The 15,349-nt window shown below is 46.0% G+C and overlaps 2 protein-coding genes across 6 annotated transcripts in view; one reads left to right on the forward strand and one right to left on the reverse strand.

Annotated features, from left to right (window-relative positions):
- WASHC5 (WASH complex subunit 5) overlaps nucleotides 1-13,814 on the reverse strand; it is a 73,964-nt gene extending 60,150 nt beyond the window's left edge. Inside the window, exons 1-5 of one of the 3 annotated variants that reach the window (XM_070075481.1) lie at nucleotides 13,609-13,814; nucleotides 7,967-8,061; nucleotides 2,090-2,403; nucleotides 1,140-1,285; nucleotides 435-519 (exon numbers count right to left, since the gene is read on the reverse strand). In XM_070075481.1, coding sequence (XP_069931582.1) covers nucleotides 435-519; nucleotides 1,140-1,285; nucleotides 2,090-2,275 — 417 coding nt within the window. In that variant the 5' untranslated portion in view covers nucleotides 2,276-2,403; nucleotides 7,967-8,061; nucleotides 13,609-13,814. The remainder of the gene's footprint in view (nucleotides 1-434; nucleotides 520-1,139; nucleotides 1,286-2,089; nucleotides 2,404-7,966; nucleotides 8,062-13,608) is intronic. The other 2 variants (XM_002710540.5, XM_051844797.2) reach the window with 2 other exon arrangements.
- NSMCE2 (NSE2 (MMS21) homolog, SMC5-SMC6 complex SUMO ligase) overlaps nucleotides 13,673-15,349 on the forward strand; it is a 249,982-nt gene continuing 248,305 nt past the window's right edge. The window contains exon 1 of one of the 3 annotated variants that reach the window (XM_002710541.5): nucleotides 13,673-13,952. The gene's annotated coding sequence lies outside the window, so the exon portion shown is untranslated. The remainder of the gene's footprint in view (nucleotides 13,953-15,349) is intronic. The other 2 variants (XM_008255900.3, XM_070075483.1) reach the window with 2 other exon arrangements.

The following is a 15,349-nucleotide window of genomic DNA, read 5'->3' on the forward strand; positions in this document are numbered from 1 at the left end:
TTTTTCTAACAGAAACATATAGGCTTACTCCAAAGGGCTGTCACCTTCTCTACACAAAATAAATTTTAATTCCCAGTGATCATCTTTTAGTTGGTCTATTTTTGGAATTTTGCTGAATCTCTATCATAAAGCCATTCAGTTAAAAATTAATAAACATTTATCTTACGTGGTCACTATGTACAAGGTGCCAAATTAGACAGAATTCTTACACCGAGGAAGCTCATAGCCTCCACATAATCTTTCATTACTTGTAATTTTGTTCTTACTCATATTCTAAATTCAGGCATAGATTTGGTGGCTAGAAGATAATTATCAGTTGGTTTTGCTTCTCTTTAAAGAATGATATTCTGTATATATTTGTGACTTACAAGGAAAAAAATGACGCTAAGTTTGACATTCTTGAATTTCCGTTTTAAATGGTCACCATTACTCACCAGAAGTTGCTTTCCATCTTCATTGAGAAGCACAGTTTCTATTGTCTGCTGAATATAGACCCCTTCATTGAGGTCATCTAGATATCTGCGAACGAAGCCCCAGAGCAAGTTATTTGTTTTAACAGAAACTTGAACATCTTGAAGAAAGAACAACTTTTAAAAAACAAGACAGGATACCAGATATTCTGGCCTTCGACAAGTTTGTGGTGTTTCATGCTCTTAAAAAATAGCATTATAAGCCATAATTCATAGTGATTTAGGGCCACAGGTTGATATTTATGCATGTTCCAAGTAAAAGGTCCTGATTTATGAATTCCAAGTATCTTAGGAATAATGACATAACAGCTTGGAATAGTTATTTAAAAGCTAATGATAATGAATTATTAAGAACTGCAGAAGACACAAAGCTAACTAAAAGACTAAGTTCCTTTCCTTCCCCTCCCCAAATGTCTCATCTATATATAATATGCTGGAATATGCTACTGAACTATAGGACTGCAACCTATATACTAAGTTTATTATGATACTTCACAGGAACAGGCATTATAAGATTCAAAAGTATTAAAGATGACTACTGCTACAAGAAAGAAAAGGCAATTGCAAATAGCAAATCTGGTAGTAACAAAAAGATGTACTTTCTACTGTGACCCTTCTCCCTCTTCACTGTTTACTATTAGAATAGGCTGTTACTAAGTTCATCAATACCTGTTTAAGTCTACAATATATTTATGCACACTTTGAAACGCTAAATAAAATCTGGTCACAATTTCTATGTTGTTTTCACGAAATTCTTCATCTAAATCCTGTAGCTCTGGTTTAGCTTCCAGTTTGCTTTCCCATAACTCTGGACCCTACGAAGAAAAACACATTTACATGAAATGTCAACAAAAGCATATGTGTTGGCAACAATTTCTTAGTAGTCTTTTGAAAAATTTGTCCTTATGTTCCTCAATATCAAAAACTTAAAGCAGAGAAACAGAAAGTCATGAAGATAACAGAAGCCTAGATATAAAATGCCTTTGACAGTAATGAAGTTGAATTGTAACCAAGACAGGCATGCTTTGAAGAGCAGAACAGTCAACGTGAAATACAGAACAGCAAACTTTTCTTTTTAAAATTTGATTATATCATGGGAAGACTTCCATGCAGTACTGTCATCTGATTTTCAAGTTAATAGGTGAGGGGCCGGCACTGGGACATAGCAGGTAAAGCTGCTTCCTGTAGTGCCGGCATCCCATAAGGGCGCCAGTTCAAGTCCCAGCTGCTCCACTTCCAATCCAGCTCTCTGCTATGGCCTGGGAAAGCAGTGGAGGGTGGCCCAAGTCCTTGGACCCCTGCATCTACATGGGACGCTCAGAAGCTCCTGGCTTCAGATCGGCCCAGCTCCAGCCACTGCGGCCATTTGGGGAGTGAACCAACGGATGGCAGACCCCTCTCTTTCTCTCTGTAACTCTGCCTTTCAAATAAATAAATATATAAACAAACAAATGAATAGCTAAATCTTAACAAAAAAAATAGCTGGTGCCACATTTGGTTCAAAAGTTTTGCTCTGTAAATCTCTCTATAATTACCTAACCTCTTAGAGTCTCATGGTTCCAAGGAAAACATGCTTGTATAGAAAAGATAGCAACAAAAATGCTACAGAAAGAGATTACCTTAAAATAGCTGAAATCAAATATGATATCTCCATATTTCTGTTGATCAACTCGGTCTTTTAACCTGAACACAGCAGGAATGAACTCCGACAGCCTCAAGAGTTCAGCAATGATGGCATTGCCGCAGGAAACAATCCTCAGGATGGCCTGGCCACAGAGGTTGTTCTCGGCTAGAAAGTCCAGCATGGTAACAGGGGTCGAGTACGCTGTCCGGACGATGAGAACAATGAGCTTGCTTCAGAGCCAGAGTCTGTAGATCAATAGATGAAACCAGGTCTGTGGATCGACCAGCTGCTCCATGAAACGACCTACATCTAAGAAATTTTAAAAAGGTATAAAAGTTTCCATGTCAAAGGACGTACCTGCATATAAACATGGCATCGTATTTTCCCTCAATCCCCCTCAAAAATTCAACTCCCCTAAAGGCTTATAATGAGTTCTGATACGGGGAGAAGGGCAAATGTTATTGACTGTTTATGTGGAGGGACTTCAACAGATTAACATTCTTGACATCTTTCTCAATCTTTTATTCACTTCTCATAAAGAAAGACAAAATTGTTCATTTTTGAGCTAGGGCAAAGGAATACATATGCAGTTCCAATGCACTCTAATTGCAGAAGCAAATCTATGATTGAATATAATAGCCAATCATTGTAAACACTACCAACAGAGCTGACATATCTCTACACATATCTTGAGGTATCTGCCCCAAGTATTTCCTAGAAATGGAATTGCAGGGCTAAGGTACAGCATGTCCAAGACTGCTTTTAAAATTACAGATGCCAGAGGCAGGCACTGTGGTACAGTGGGTTAAGTCACTGCTTGGTATGCTGCCTCCTGTATCAGAGAGCTGCTTTAAACTGGTTCCTCTGCTGACACCCCCGGGAGGCAGCAGATGAAGGCCTAAGTACTTGAGTCCCTATCACCCACATGGCAGACCCAGATGGAGTTCCTGGCTCCTGGCTCCAGCCTGGACCAGACCAGGTTGTTGCGGGCTTTTCAGGGAGTGAATCAGGGATACAAGATCTCTTTCCCTCTCTTTTCCCGCCTTTCTCTGTCACTCTACCTTTCAAACAAATAAATCAAAGAAAAGAAGAGAAAAAGAAAAGGAGAAACAAACATTAGAGCTACATTCTACAAAATTCTGGAAAGATGATTTATAAATAGTAAATTAAAAAGGTCCCAAATCTCACATAACTCAGCACACAGGTGTCTAGTTCTGTTAGCACAATTATTTTATTTCTCCTTTATCTAACGCACTGAGGATGGTCAGATCACTTAGTGCACTAAATAATTACTGGCAACAGGTCATTATTGAAGGCAACGGTTGCTATGCTTTACCTTGCCACTCCTTGCTGAGCACCTGTTTGCCAAGCTGGATATGAAACTGTTTAAGCAACTCACTTTTTTTTTAAAGATTTTTATTTATTTGAGAGGTAGAGTTACAGACAGTAAGTGAGTGAGTGAGAGAGAGAGAGATTTTCCTTCCGTTGGTTCACTCCCCAAGTGGCCGCAATGGCCAGAGCTATGCCGATCCAAAGCCAGGAGCCAGGTGCTTCCTCCTGGTCTCCCACGCGGGTGCAGGGCCCAAGCACTTGGGCCATCCTCCACTGCCTTCCCGGGCCACAGCAGAGAGCTGGACTAGAACTGGTGCCGCAGGCGGAGGATTAACCAAGTGAGCCACGGCGCTGGCCCTGCAACTCACTTTCTAGTGCAGAGGTTCTCAAGTCTGACTGCACAGCACAATCACTTAGAATATTATAGTTTCTGGAAGAAGGTTAGAGGCAGCCCTCAGCACCTCTATTTTTCACCCAGAACATTGGAGTTCCTTGTAAGAAGGTGACAGGCAGTCCTAAGCACTTGTGTTTTTAAGAAGCTCCTCAGATGATTACAGATACAATGCCAGACTCATTACAAGGGTACAGAATGACCGCAGCAAGTAAATAGGAAATTAACAACATTTGTCTGTGTAAGCTGGGTGCTTAATTCCCTCCTTAGCATGAACAAATCTGGTGAGTGCAGGAATAACAAGATGAGGAACAGAGGCGGTGATCCCTCTCAGCCTGAAGAACAAGACCAGAAGAAGAAAGGAAATGCTTGAGTGTGCAGTCAAGATAAGGAAGTAAGTGTACCGCACGTTCACTTGTCAGCGTGGTGTCTTGATTGGTTCTTCTGTTGAGAAAGGTGGTTGTGCTACTCTGGGGGTTCTTAGTAAAGAGGCATCTTGCAGAAGTTTAGGAAGGGAGGGAAATCCCGAAGTGATCAAGAATGATGTATTTTAATGTCTCACATTTAAAAACTTTTCTATGGGGCATGATTTGCATGCCAGATTTGAAATGCAGAGAGAAGACAGAAGGTTGCTTGCATGCAAAGGGATCTTACAAGCTGACAAGGGCAGAGCTGACAGTGCCGAAGAAAAATAGGCGAACACAAGGGGGTAATTCATGAAGAGTAACCGCAGTGACAGCCAATGGATGAGAAGATCCTAACTCACCAACAGCGAAAAGAGCTGTGAATTACAGCAACTTCCAAAATTCTTTACTCCCATTAGGGGATACTGGCTAAAAAAAGTAATAAAGTTTGCTCCAAGAAGGAACTGGAGAAATATATTACTGGTGAAATAGGAATTATTGATCTGTTTGTAAAGTGAACCAACAACCTTTACTGAAAAAAAAAAAAAAACTTTCACCTCTAATCTCATGCTTTGGATTCTATTCTCTAGAAATCTAAGCACCAACATGAGAACATAGGTCCAAGGGATGTTTTCTGCAGCATCGTTGGTAATTACAAAAACTAGGAGATGAAGTAAGGGCCTTCAGTAAGGAAATTTGAATTTAAGTAGCCATTAACAAGAATACAACTCTATTAATTAAGTTGTGCAATTTCTGAGAGGTAATAATGAGTGGAAAAACTGAGATGTGAAAGCACATGAATAAGATGCTCTCATTTCATAAAACAAAACACACAGGGGCAGGCATTCTGCACAGCAGTTAAGATGCTGCACGGGACACCCACATCTCATATCGGAGTGCCTGGGTTCGAGTCCCATCTCTGCCTGATTCCGGTTTTCTGCTAAGGAGCATTCTGGGAGGCAGCAGTGACAGCTCAAGAAGTTGGGTCCCTGTCACCCATGTGGGAGACTCAGATGAAGTTCTTGGCTCCTGGATTCGGCCTGGCCTATTCTTGGCTGTTGACAGGCATTTTGGGAGTGAACCAGTGGATGGAAAATCTCTCTGCAAAGATATATATATATATATAACAATTTGCAAAGAAATATATAACAATTTTTTTAAAACTCAGAAACCTACATATGCAAATCCGAGAAAAACGTAAAAAGAGTTCATGCAGGTGGAAGCAGGAAGAGGTGAGGCAGCAGCTGTGTTTTGAGAGAGAGAAATACAAAGACTTCACCAAGGGAAAACAACGAACAAAACATCCTCACCACATGTGCAACTACTGTGATGTGCACAACAGCATGTCAGAGCATCACTGCTGCCCCCAGCTGTACTTTCTAAGCATCTTGTCTTTTTTTTTTTAAATTAGAACACCATCTAGCCTCCCGTTTTTGTTTATTTTTTGCTGTTATTTAACGATTTATTTGAAAAGCAGAGTTACAGAGGGACAGAAGTTTTCCATTCGCTGGTTCACTCCCCAAATGACTGCAAAAGTTGGATCTGGGCCAGTCTGAGGGCGGGAGACAGGAGCTTCTTCCAGGTTTCCCACATGGTTGCAGAGGCCCAAGCCTTTGGGCCACCTCCTGTTGCTTTCCCTGGCACACTAGCAGAGACCTGGATCAGAAGTGGAGCAGCAAAGACTCTAGCTGCACCCATATGGGATGCTGATGCTGCAGACAGCGGGTTAGCCTGCTACACCACAGTGCTGGCCCCCTAAGAATCTTCTGTGTCACAGAGACAACTCAACAAACTGCTCATGACCCACCCCTTTCCCTCCATCCCAATGGTCTCCTACAGCCAGTGCAGAGACAGGGGTAAGACAGCTGGCAGAGAGGCTGGTGCTGTGGCATAGCGGGTAAAGCTGCTGCCTGCATTACCAGCGTCCCACATGGGTACTGGTTCGCGCCTTCACTGCTCCACTTCCAATCCAGCTCTCTGCTATGGCCTGGGAAAGCGGTAGAGGATGACCCATGTCCTTGGGCCCTGCACCCACGAGGGAAGAACGAGAAGGAAACTCCTGGCTCCTGGCTTTGGATCAGCACAGCTCTAGCTATTGCAGCCAATTGGGGAGTGAACCAGCGGATGGAAGACCTCTCTCTCTCTCTCTCTCTGCCTCTCCTTCTCTCTCTGGGTAACTCTTTCAAAAAATATTTTTTTTTCTTTTTATTTGACAAGATACAGTTAGACAGTGAGAGAGGCAGAGAGAAAGGTCTTCCTTCCGTTGGTTCACCCCCGAAAAGGCTGCTATGGCCGGAGCTATGCCGATCTGAAGCCAGGAGTCAGGTGCTTCTCCTGGTCTCCCATGTGGGTGCAGGGCCCAAGGACTTGGGCCATCCTCCACTGCCCTCCTGGGCCACAGCAGAGAGCTGGACAGGAAGAGGAGTGACCGGGACTAGAACCTGGCGCCCATAGAGGATGCTGGCGCCGCAGGCGGAGGATTAACCAAGTGAGCCATGGCGCCGGCTCTTCAAATAAATCTAAATAAATAAATAAATAAATAAAAGACAGCTGGCAGAGAGCGAGATAGAGGCAACAGGAAAAGAAGTGAGAAAGACTTAGCAAACAAAATAACTCCTTGGACTCTGAGTTTTGATAAACTCCAAGGTGGGTAATTTTTTTTTTTTTTAATTTTTTTGACAGGCAGAGTGGACAGTGAGAGAGAGAGACAGAGAGAAAGGTCTTCTTTGGCCGTTGGTTCACCCTCCAATGGCCGCCGCGGCCGGCGCACCGCGCTGATCGATGGCAGGAGCCAGGTGCTTTTCCTGGTCTCCCATGGGGTGCAGGGCCCAAGCACTTGGGCCATCCTCCACTGTACTCCCGGGCCACAGCAGAGAGCTGGCCTGGAAGAGGGGCAACCGGGACAGAATCTGGCGCCCCAAACGGGACTAGAACCCGGTGTGCCGGCGCCGCAAGGCGGAGGATTAGCCTAGTGAGCCGTGGCGCTGGCCGGTAATTTGTTTTACTAGCCTACTTCTTACATGCCTGTCTTTCCCTAGACTCAAGCGCTCTGCACCTCAGGCGTATGTGTTTCCCCCGTGGCAATCCTGTTCCTTAGTGCAAGGCTTAAGAAAGCCATGTGGTCACAGTATTGTGATAACCAATCTACCCTGGAGCCTGGCCTGGGCTGTGTACTGGTTTGCTAGGGCTGCCATGACAAAGTACCACAGACTGAGTGGCTTAAAAATCTCAGATTATCTTCTGCCAGTTTTGAAGGCCCGAAGTCTAAGATCAAAGTGTCAGCAGGGCTGGGTTCTTCTTAGGTCTCTCTGGCTTCTAGATGGCCGTCTTCTCCCTGCCTCCCCTCTGTTGTACATTTCTGTCCTAAATTCCTTGTCTAATAAGAATACAAGTCCTGCTGGACTAGGGCACACTCAATTTTTTAAATTCAATTACCCCCCCATAAAGACCCTCTCCAAATACAGTCACATATAAGATACTGGGGTTTAGAAAGTCAATATATGGGGCCGGCACCGTCATAAGCTACTAGTTTTGGACTGTCCATTTAAAGTACAGATGATGCTGTTAACTGTGACACTTCCCTTTCCAGAATGTTCTGCAATACAGTTACTGCTTTTGTCTAACAACGGCGGTGCAGTTATTTTTGTATTGTACTATTACACTTTCCTCCAATCCCCATCTTTTCAGCTATCAGCTTCTAACACTTATTCAATTTTCCTTAAAGGAATTGTGTCACTTGTCTTACCTTTGGGAAAAGTGTCCTAAAAACCAGCAGAAGTGGGTGAGGTCCCTGTTATCAAGGCTAGTTCACACCACATCTAAGAAATACTGCAGAGTGACCTTCAAGTAAGAAAAACATTTCGTAAGAAGTGGCAGAAAAAGTTCTGGATAGGAACGCATCTTCAAATGATACACGTGAAATGTATTACAGTGAGTTTTTGTAATTAAAATGGATTTAACTGTGATTTTGATAACTTGTACTTAGTGCCGAGATTCCTAGTGTCATTTACAAAAAAGATTTCATTTATTTGAAAGGCAGCGAGTTGAGGCTGGAGTTGTGACTCAGCAGGTTAAGCCTCTGCCTGTGTCGCCAGTATGCCACTTGGGTGCCGGTTAAGAGACTCGGCTGCTCCACTTCTGCTGATGCACCTGGGAAGGCAGCAGAATGACCCAAGTGCTTGGGCCCTGCACCCATGTGGGAGACCAGATGAAGCTCCAGGTTCCTGGTTTCAGCCTGGCACAGCTTCAGCTGTTGCAGCCATTTGGCGAGTAAACCAGTGGATGAAAGCTCTCTCTCCCCTCTGTAACTCTCAAATAAATAATAATTTAAAAAATCTTAGGGGGAAAAAAAAGGCAGAAGGAGGGGGAGGGGAAGAGGAAGGAGGAGGGAAAGAGATATCAATCTTCCATTTGTTGGTATACTCCCAAATGGCAACACAGCCAGGACTGTGCCAGTTCAAAGCCAGGAGCCCAGAATTCCATCTGGGTCTCCCACAGGGCAAGGTCACCTGCTGCTGCTTTCCCAGGCATATCAGCAAGGAGCTGGGTCGGAAGTAGAGAAATCAGGATTCAAACCAGTGTCCACACAGGATGCCAGCGTTACAGGTGGTAGCTTAACCTGCTGTGCCACATCACCAGCCCCCATGGTGTGAATTTAAAAGTGTTAATTTTTACAAAGAATTTTGAAGGTGTTATTCATTTTCCCTAAGTCCTCTGCTACAGTTTGGATGTGTTCCCCAAAGTCACGTGTTGAAAGCCTAACCCCTGATGCAAGAGCTTTGAGAGGTAGGACCTCTCGGGGTGATTAGGTCATGAGGGCTCTGCCCTATGAATGAACTAATGCCAGCGTTTGGGGAGCGGGTTTGTTATAAGAGAGCGCTCAGCACCCCCGGCTCCCATGCTCTTGCCCTTCCACCTTCTACCATAGGATGACACAGCTTGAAGGCGCTTGTCATATGGGCTCCAGGGTCTTAGACTTCCCAGTCACTGTAAGAAATAAGTGTCTATTCTTTCTAAGTTATCAGTCTCACGTATTCTGTGATAACAACATAAATGGGCTAATACAGCCTCTGTCTGCAACTCTTGTGTAAATCACCATCTTCGGAAGCATTCATTGTGCCATCGTTATCTCTGCTGCCTTTCTCTTCTACAACTGTTAGTTTAGCCAAGTCATCACTTGTCAATTTCACGGAAGCCTGACTCATTTTTCACCTTCATGAAAGCCTGTGTAGATGGAGAAAGGCTTCTGACAGGAGTGCTTCCTCTGCAGCTGTAGCAAAACTGCTCAATGCTTGTCACGTCTTTTTAATGTTCATTCACATTCTGAGCTGCCCACTGCAGTTATCTACCACCTGCAAGGTCTGGAGAACCCTGGCAGAGCTTCCTTGTCCCTTTTGGAAGTCCGTCATTAATTCAGTATTTGGAAATGTTCTCATTTATTAGGACACTGTAGCTCTTCAACACTATTTCTCACCCCTTCCCCTTCTTCCTGGTGGAAGACACACCGGTCAGATTCTTACTCTCCTGCCTCCCTGGAAGCAAACGTTAGACTTGTGAGCCAGCTTTGACCAATGACATTTAAGAATAAGTCTACAGTGGGATTTCTAGAAAATGTATTTTTCCTCTTGCTAAAAGGAGAGAGGCAGGTGAAGAGAAAGCTATTCCTCTGCTTCTTGCCTTTGAATGAATGAGGTCTAAAGAACATGTAATACCAGGAGCTGCAACAGCTGCTTTGAGGCCATGAGGTGACACAGCTGGGGAAAAAGTCAAGAAGCTGTAGACTGTGGTGTGAAAAAATAGAAAGAATCTAAATTCTTGTTGGTATTACTGGTTTGCTGATTCAACTGCCTCTATAATCCTTGTTAAAGGAATTGTTTTTGTGGCTTACTCATTATTATTTGGGTTTTGCATGTGAATGCATCCTTAATACCAATTTTTCATTCAACAAATATTTACCCAGTGCCTAGTAGGTGCCAAGCACTGGTTTAGGATCTGTGGATACAGCGGTGAGCAAAACTAAGTTCCTGCTCTCATTAAGCCTACACACTATTGGGAGGAGGAAAGAGAAAATACTTATGAGGCCGTGGAAACTGTTGTGAAGAAAAGCCACAAATACAGGGATGGGGCACATGCAAGTTTACATGGATGATGTGATAATGGTATTTCAAGAGGAAGTGAGGGAGCGAGCATGAATGGTGGGCAGCTTCCAAGATGGTCCCCCTGCCCACAGTGACCTCTGACTCCTGGTACTCATGCCTTAGGTAGACTCCTTCCCTTGAATGTGAGCTGACTCACTGATTCCCTACTAAAGCCAGGAATACAGCACAAGTCAAAGATACCACGTATGAGATCAGACTGCAAAAACACTGTGACTTCTGGCACCCTTTCCGGCTTGCTAGTCCCTGTGGAGTAAGCTCTCATATTATGACAGCCCTGTGAAGCAGTCCACGTGACAGGGGACTGAGGCTTGCCTACAACCATGTGAGTGAGTTTGACAGTGGATCTCCCAACTCCATGGTAGCCTTCAGACAAGACCAGCTATAGGCATGCAGCTGATTCCACAGCCTGGAAACTGTGAGATAGTAAATGTTTATTCTCTCAGGCCACTGGGCTTTGGAGTAATTTGTTTTGCAGCAAGACAATAAGAAGGGCACTCCAGGCTGAGGGAACAAGTAAGGCGCTAGGGCAGGAATGCATTGTGCTGAAGGAGCAGCAAGGAGGCGGACAAACTCCTCCAGAGTGAGCAAGGGGCAGGCCCGGAAGGGGGATGTTTCCTGGACAGAGTCTGAGAGCAGGATTGCCGAGAAGTCACTGCCCCTGTCTGAAACTCTCCTGAGGGTATCCAATAAAGCACATTAAAGCATCAATTATTAACAGGTTTTCTCTGTAATGCTTGATTGGTAAACCACAGTGATCTCTAACAGGCTGGATTTCAAGCAATTCCACTTCATTTTCAGCACTGATAGGGTCTAGCTTGGGAATTAAAGGGGGGGGGGAATGGACAGTGGGCACTGGCACTGAGCCCCTTTGGAGACTCCCAGACTAACCCAGAGGTCTCGGCAGGATAACCCTCTAGACTCACGGAGAGATGGGCAAACCAGATTTGGGTACTAGCGTGGGGAAGGCATGGGGTCCTGGAGGAAACGGCTTAAAGTAAAGCCTCATTATCTGCCCTCTTCCCCATTTCTCTCCCAATAAATACTCAGGTATACTTAGCACCTGCACACACACATTCAGGGACACTTGGGCCTGTGATGACATAATTTTTTTTAAAAAAAAAAGACACAGAAGTCTTGATTTATCTGACAGGTAGAGTTATAGACAGTGAGAGAGAGACAGAGAGAAAGGTCTTCCTTCTATTGGTTCACTCCCCAAATGGCCTCTACGGCAGGTGCTGTGCCGATCCAAAGCCAGGAGCCAGGTGCTTCCTCCTGGTCTCCCACGCGGGTGCAGGGGCCCAAGCACTTGGGCCATCCTTCGCTGCACTCCCAGGCCACAGCAGAGAGCTGGACTGGAAGAGGAGCAACCAGGACTAGAACCCGGCGCCCATATGGGATGCCGGCGCCGCAGGTGGAGGATTAACCAAGTGAGCCACGGCGCCGGCCCCTCTTATTTTAATCCTTAGGTCCCTACTCAAGAATTACACTGTACACAACTTTTAAGGAGTATTAAAGGATATGAGAATCATAAAATAGATTCAACACAAACAAACGTTATGGGCCTCTATTACTTAGGTTAATAACCTTATCTGAGATCCCATAAAAACAGATGTTTGTGATGAATTCTTTAACGTAAGACAATAGATGGGTTATATTTAACAAACTTTTAGTGACATGAACTCACTGCCTGCAATCTGTCTCACCATGAGGGCATGAGACTTTTCTTCTACTTTTAATAATGCAAGCATCTCTTGTTAAATTTTTGAAGGCTGGGGAAGTTCAAACAAGATTAACAAAGAAGGAAATCACTTGGTTAAATCATCATATTTAGTTACATTATTATATATCACATCTCCTAACCAGGACTAGTTCTATTTTCCATGTGACAAATGGGATCGCCACAATCTGCACAACTAGGATGTGGCTAAAGCATTTGGTAAATGTGATGGCTGAAAGACTGGTCCTGAAGAACGGAATTCCAGAATCATCTTTCAAGATGCCTAACCACCTTGCAGTGACCTCAGACAGGCAGGTGGTTCCACAGGGTGTTAACCTGCAGCTGAGTCTCGTACAATTAGTCAAGAATGAGGTCCTCATGAACACCGCAGAAGACGCACTATTAAACCACCACTTGGCGCAATCAATGAAGACGCCGCCTAAGGACCAGTCTTCTCAATGTGGGCCCATTACTATCAGTATACAATGGAGCCAGAGATCCTCCACAATTCCCTTCTGTTCATTTCCAGGGTGCAAAGTGGTGGAAATTTTAAGCATTTGGCATGCAACCATGACTTTCAGTTTGCAAAGGCATCGTAGACAACACGCTTCCAGGAGGGAAGCATGGAAGAGTCACGCCGGGTACGCAGCAAGGGCAGGATAGCATTTCTTCGGAAACATCATCGCTGTGGATGAAACACTGTTTACCCTACTGGGAGCATAAAAGAAGATGGGTCTATATTTATCCTCCCACAAAACCTCAGTTCCATAATGAAGGAAGCGCTGGTCGCCCCAAACCCATTACCCTTAATAAAGCATAACGGTTGTTGATCAATTTAAATGTGACTGGCAGATCTCTTCCAGAAAAGTTCTGAAATGAGCCTGAGCCCTCTAGTCCGATTCAGGACTCCTGGCTGTGGGCAGAGGCAGTGAAACTTCTTCCTCTCTGCCCTTCCCTACGTCGAAAAGCGCTCCAAGCAATTGGAATTGGAGATCCAGCTCCATTCCTGGGTCTGCGCCTTTCTTTCCGAGGGACCATAGAGGAATCGGGGCCTTTATCCCCCCACCCCACCCCCATGCAAAGGACTTTGACATCTCCATGTCACAGTGAGAGCACTGAGGCGCAGGAAAGACCAACAATTTGCTCAAACTCGCAGCCCACAGCAGAGACATAATTCAAGCTCAGCACTGTCAAAGCCGCGCAGGAACCAGTTTTCTCGAAAGTAAATGGATGAACAACCACCACGCAGCAATGCTCCCGGAAAACTTGGAAGGATGAGACGCCGGCCAAACAGCGGGGTACCGCTTCCCACCGCCCCGAGTGTACGAAACGATTGCACCTAAGCGGAGATGATCAGGGGACTGCAGCCGCCGCCCCAGGAGGCGTCTGAGTCTCCTCCATCCCAGGCCCCTCATGCAGACCGCGCGCGACGCTGCAGCTGGCCCCTTGGCCAGGGCGGGGGAGGGGACCCGGGATGTGCAAGGAAGGGGCGCACACCCCGCCGGGGCTCACCTGTTAGCCGGACCGCGCTAGCGGCGCACGCGCAGGGCCGCCGGTCGCGCGCAGAGTCCGCACCCTCGTCCCAACAGTCTCTCTCCGCGGAAACCCCCGTGCGTCCCCAGCCCCTGATCTACAGCCGGCCAAACCCCGGCTTCCGCCCTTGGTTCCCCAGGCCGTCACATGACCCAGGAGGCGGAGAGCTGGGCGGGGCGTCATGTGACCACTTGCGGCGCCGGCTGATGACGCGCGAACCCGCGCTCGCCGTTTCAGCGACGGGCGAAGGGAGTTGAGGAAAGGATCGAGGATCCAGGTGTGGGAAGTTCAGGCGCACCCGGCGGCTATAGATTGGGCAGCAGGTAAGGCAGAAGCCGAGGTGGCGATGGGGAAGGGTAGCGGGAGTAGTCGCCTCCCGCTGGGGCGCTCGGCGGAGACCCGGTGCTGGGTTCTGTCCGCCCGGGAGATGGTCCTGGCCCTTTCTCGCTACAGCATTGAGACTGGGACAGTTTACCCCGGTCTCTGACGCCGTCTCTCCATCCTAAAGCCCTAAGAGTGTGGGAGAACAGGCCACCACTTTCTGATCCTAATAAACGTGATTTGAACTTGGTTCCAGGCATTTCAAATTAAATTTACTGTCGTTGGAGTTGAGTCTCTGGGCCCGGTTTCCCTTTGCTTCTGTAGAGTGCTGTGACGATTCACGACAGCGAGAAGGAAGCTCCGTGGCACCTGTCTGTGATACTCAGCAGATGTCCTGGGAGTGGCGGTTTCAGAGATTGGTATTTGTGTAATTCTCACCGAATCTTTGTCGATGGCCTATGATGTGTTAGGAGCTGTTTTGTATGCCATGTAAGTTGTTAGGATTCTAGTTTAAGGAGCACCCATGCTTAAGGAGTGGCAGCTGTGATGACTTTTATACTAGGGGTGTGTGTGTGTGTGTGTGTGAGTGAGTGAGAGAGAGAGAGAGAGAGAGAGAGAAAAGGAGGGAGGGAAGGAGGGGCGGGCTGTGAGGGAGGGAACAATCAATTGCATGGGTAAGAGACTGCCACAGAGAGAAAAGTTACATTCTAGCAGGTTGAAAAGGGAGTGACCGCTCTGGCTGAACTTGAACAAGGCTGCCATGGGATTTAGAGAGAGTCAGCATATTGTCTATAAAGTGTTTGCACAGTGCTGTATACAGAAAGATAAGAGGGAGCAGTAGGAAAGTATCTTTAAATTTTTTTCGTTTCTTAGTAATTGTGCCTACAGAGACTCTTACAGGCTTGTCAGAGGAAGGCAAAATAACATGGTAAGGAAGAACTGTTGTTCTAAACTGTTGGGAGAAGATGGGTAGAGAGCAAAAAGATGAGAGCCACCTGGGGAAAGATCTAAAAGGAGATTGTTTAAAACACTGTTTCTCAACCAATGCACTGTTGTTATTTTAGGTCACATAATTCCTTGTTGTGGGGGCTGTCCTGTGCACTGTGCCCACTGGATGCCAGTAGGTAGACTTTCCATCCCTTCCCAACTCCCAACAAACAGCAATGCCCAGGTAGGGGCCGGCGCTGTGGCGTAGTGGATTAAAGCCGCCTGCAGTGCCAGCATCCCATTTAGGCGCTGATTCAAGTCCCGGCTGCTCGACTTCCAATCTGGGCCCCTGCACCCGCGTGGGAGACTAGGAAGAAGCTCTTGGCTCCTGGCTTCGGATCAGTGCAGCTCTGGCTGTTGCAACCATCTGGGGAGTGAACCAGCAGATGGAAGACATTCTCTCTCTCTCTCT

Source organism: Oryctolagus cuniculus, chromosome 6 (assembly GCF_964237555.1).
Source record: "Oryctolagus cuniculus chromosome 6, mOryCun1.1, whole genome shotgun sequence".
Classification (NCBI taxonomy): Eukaryota; Metazoa; Chordata; class Mammalia; order Lagomorpha; family Leporidae; genus Oryctolagus; species Oryctolagus cuniculus.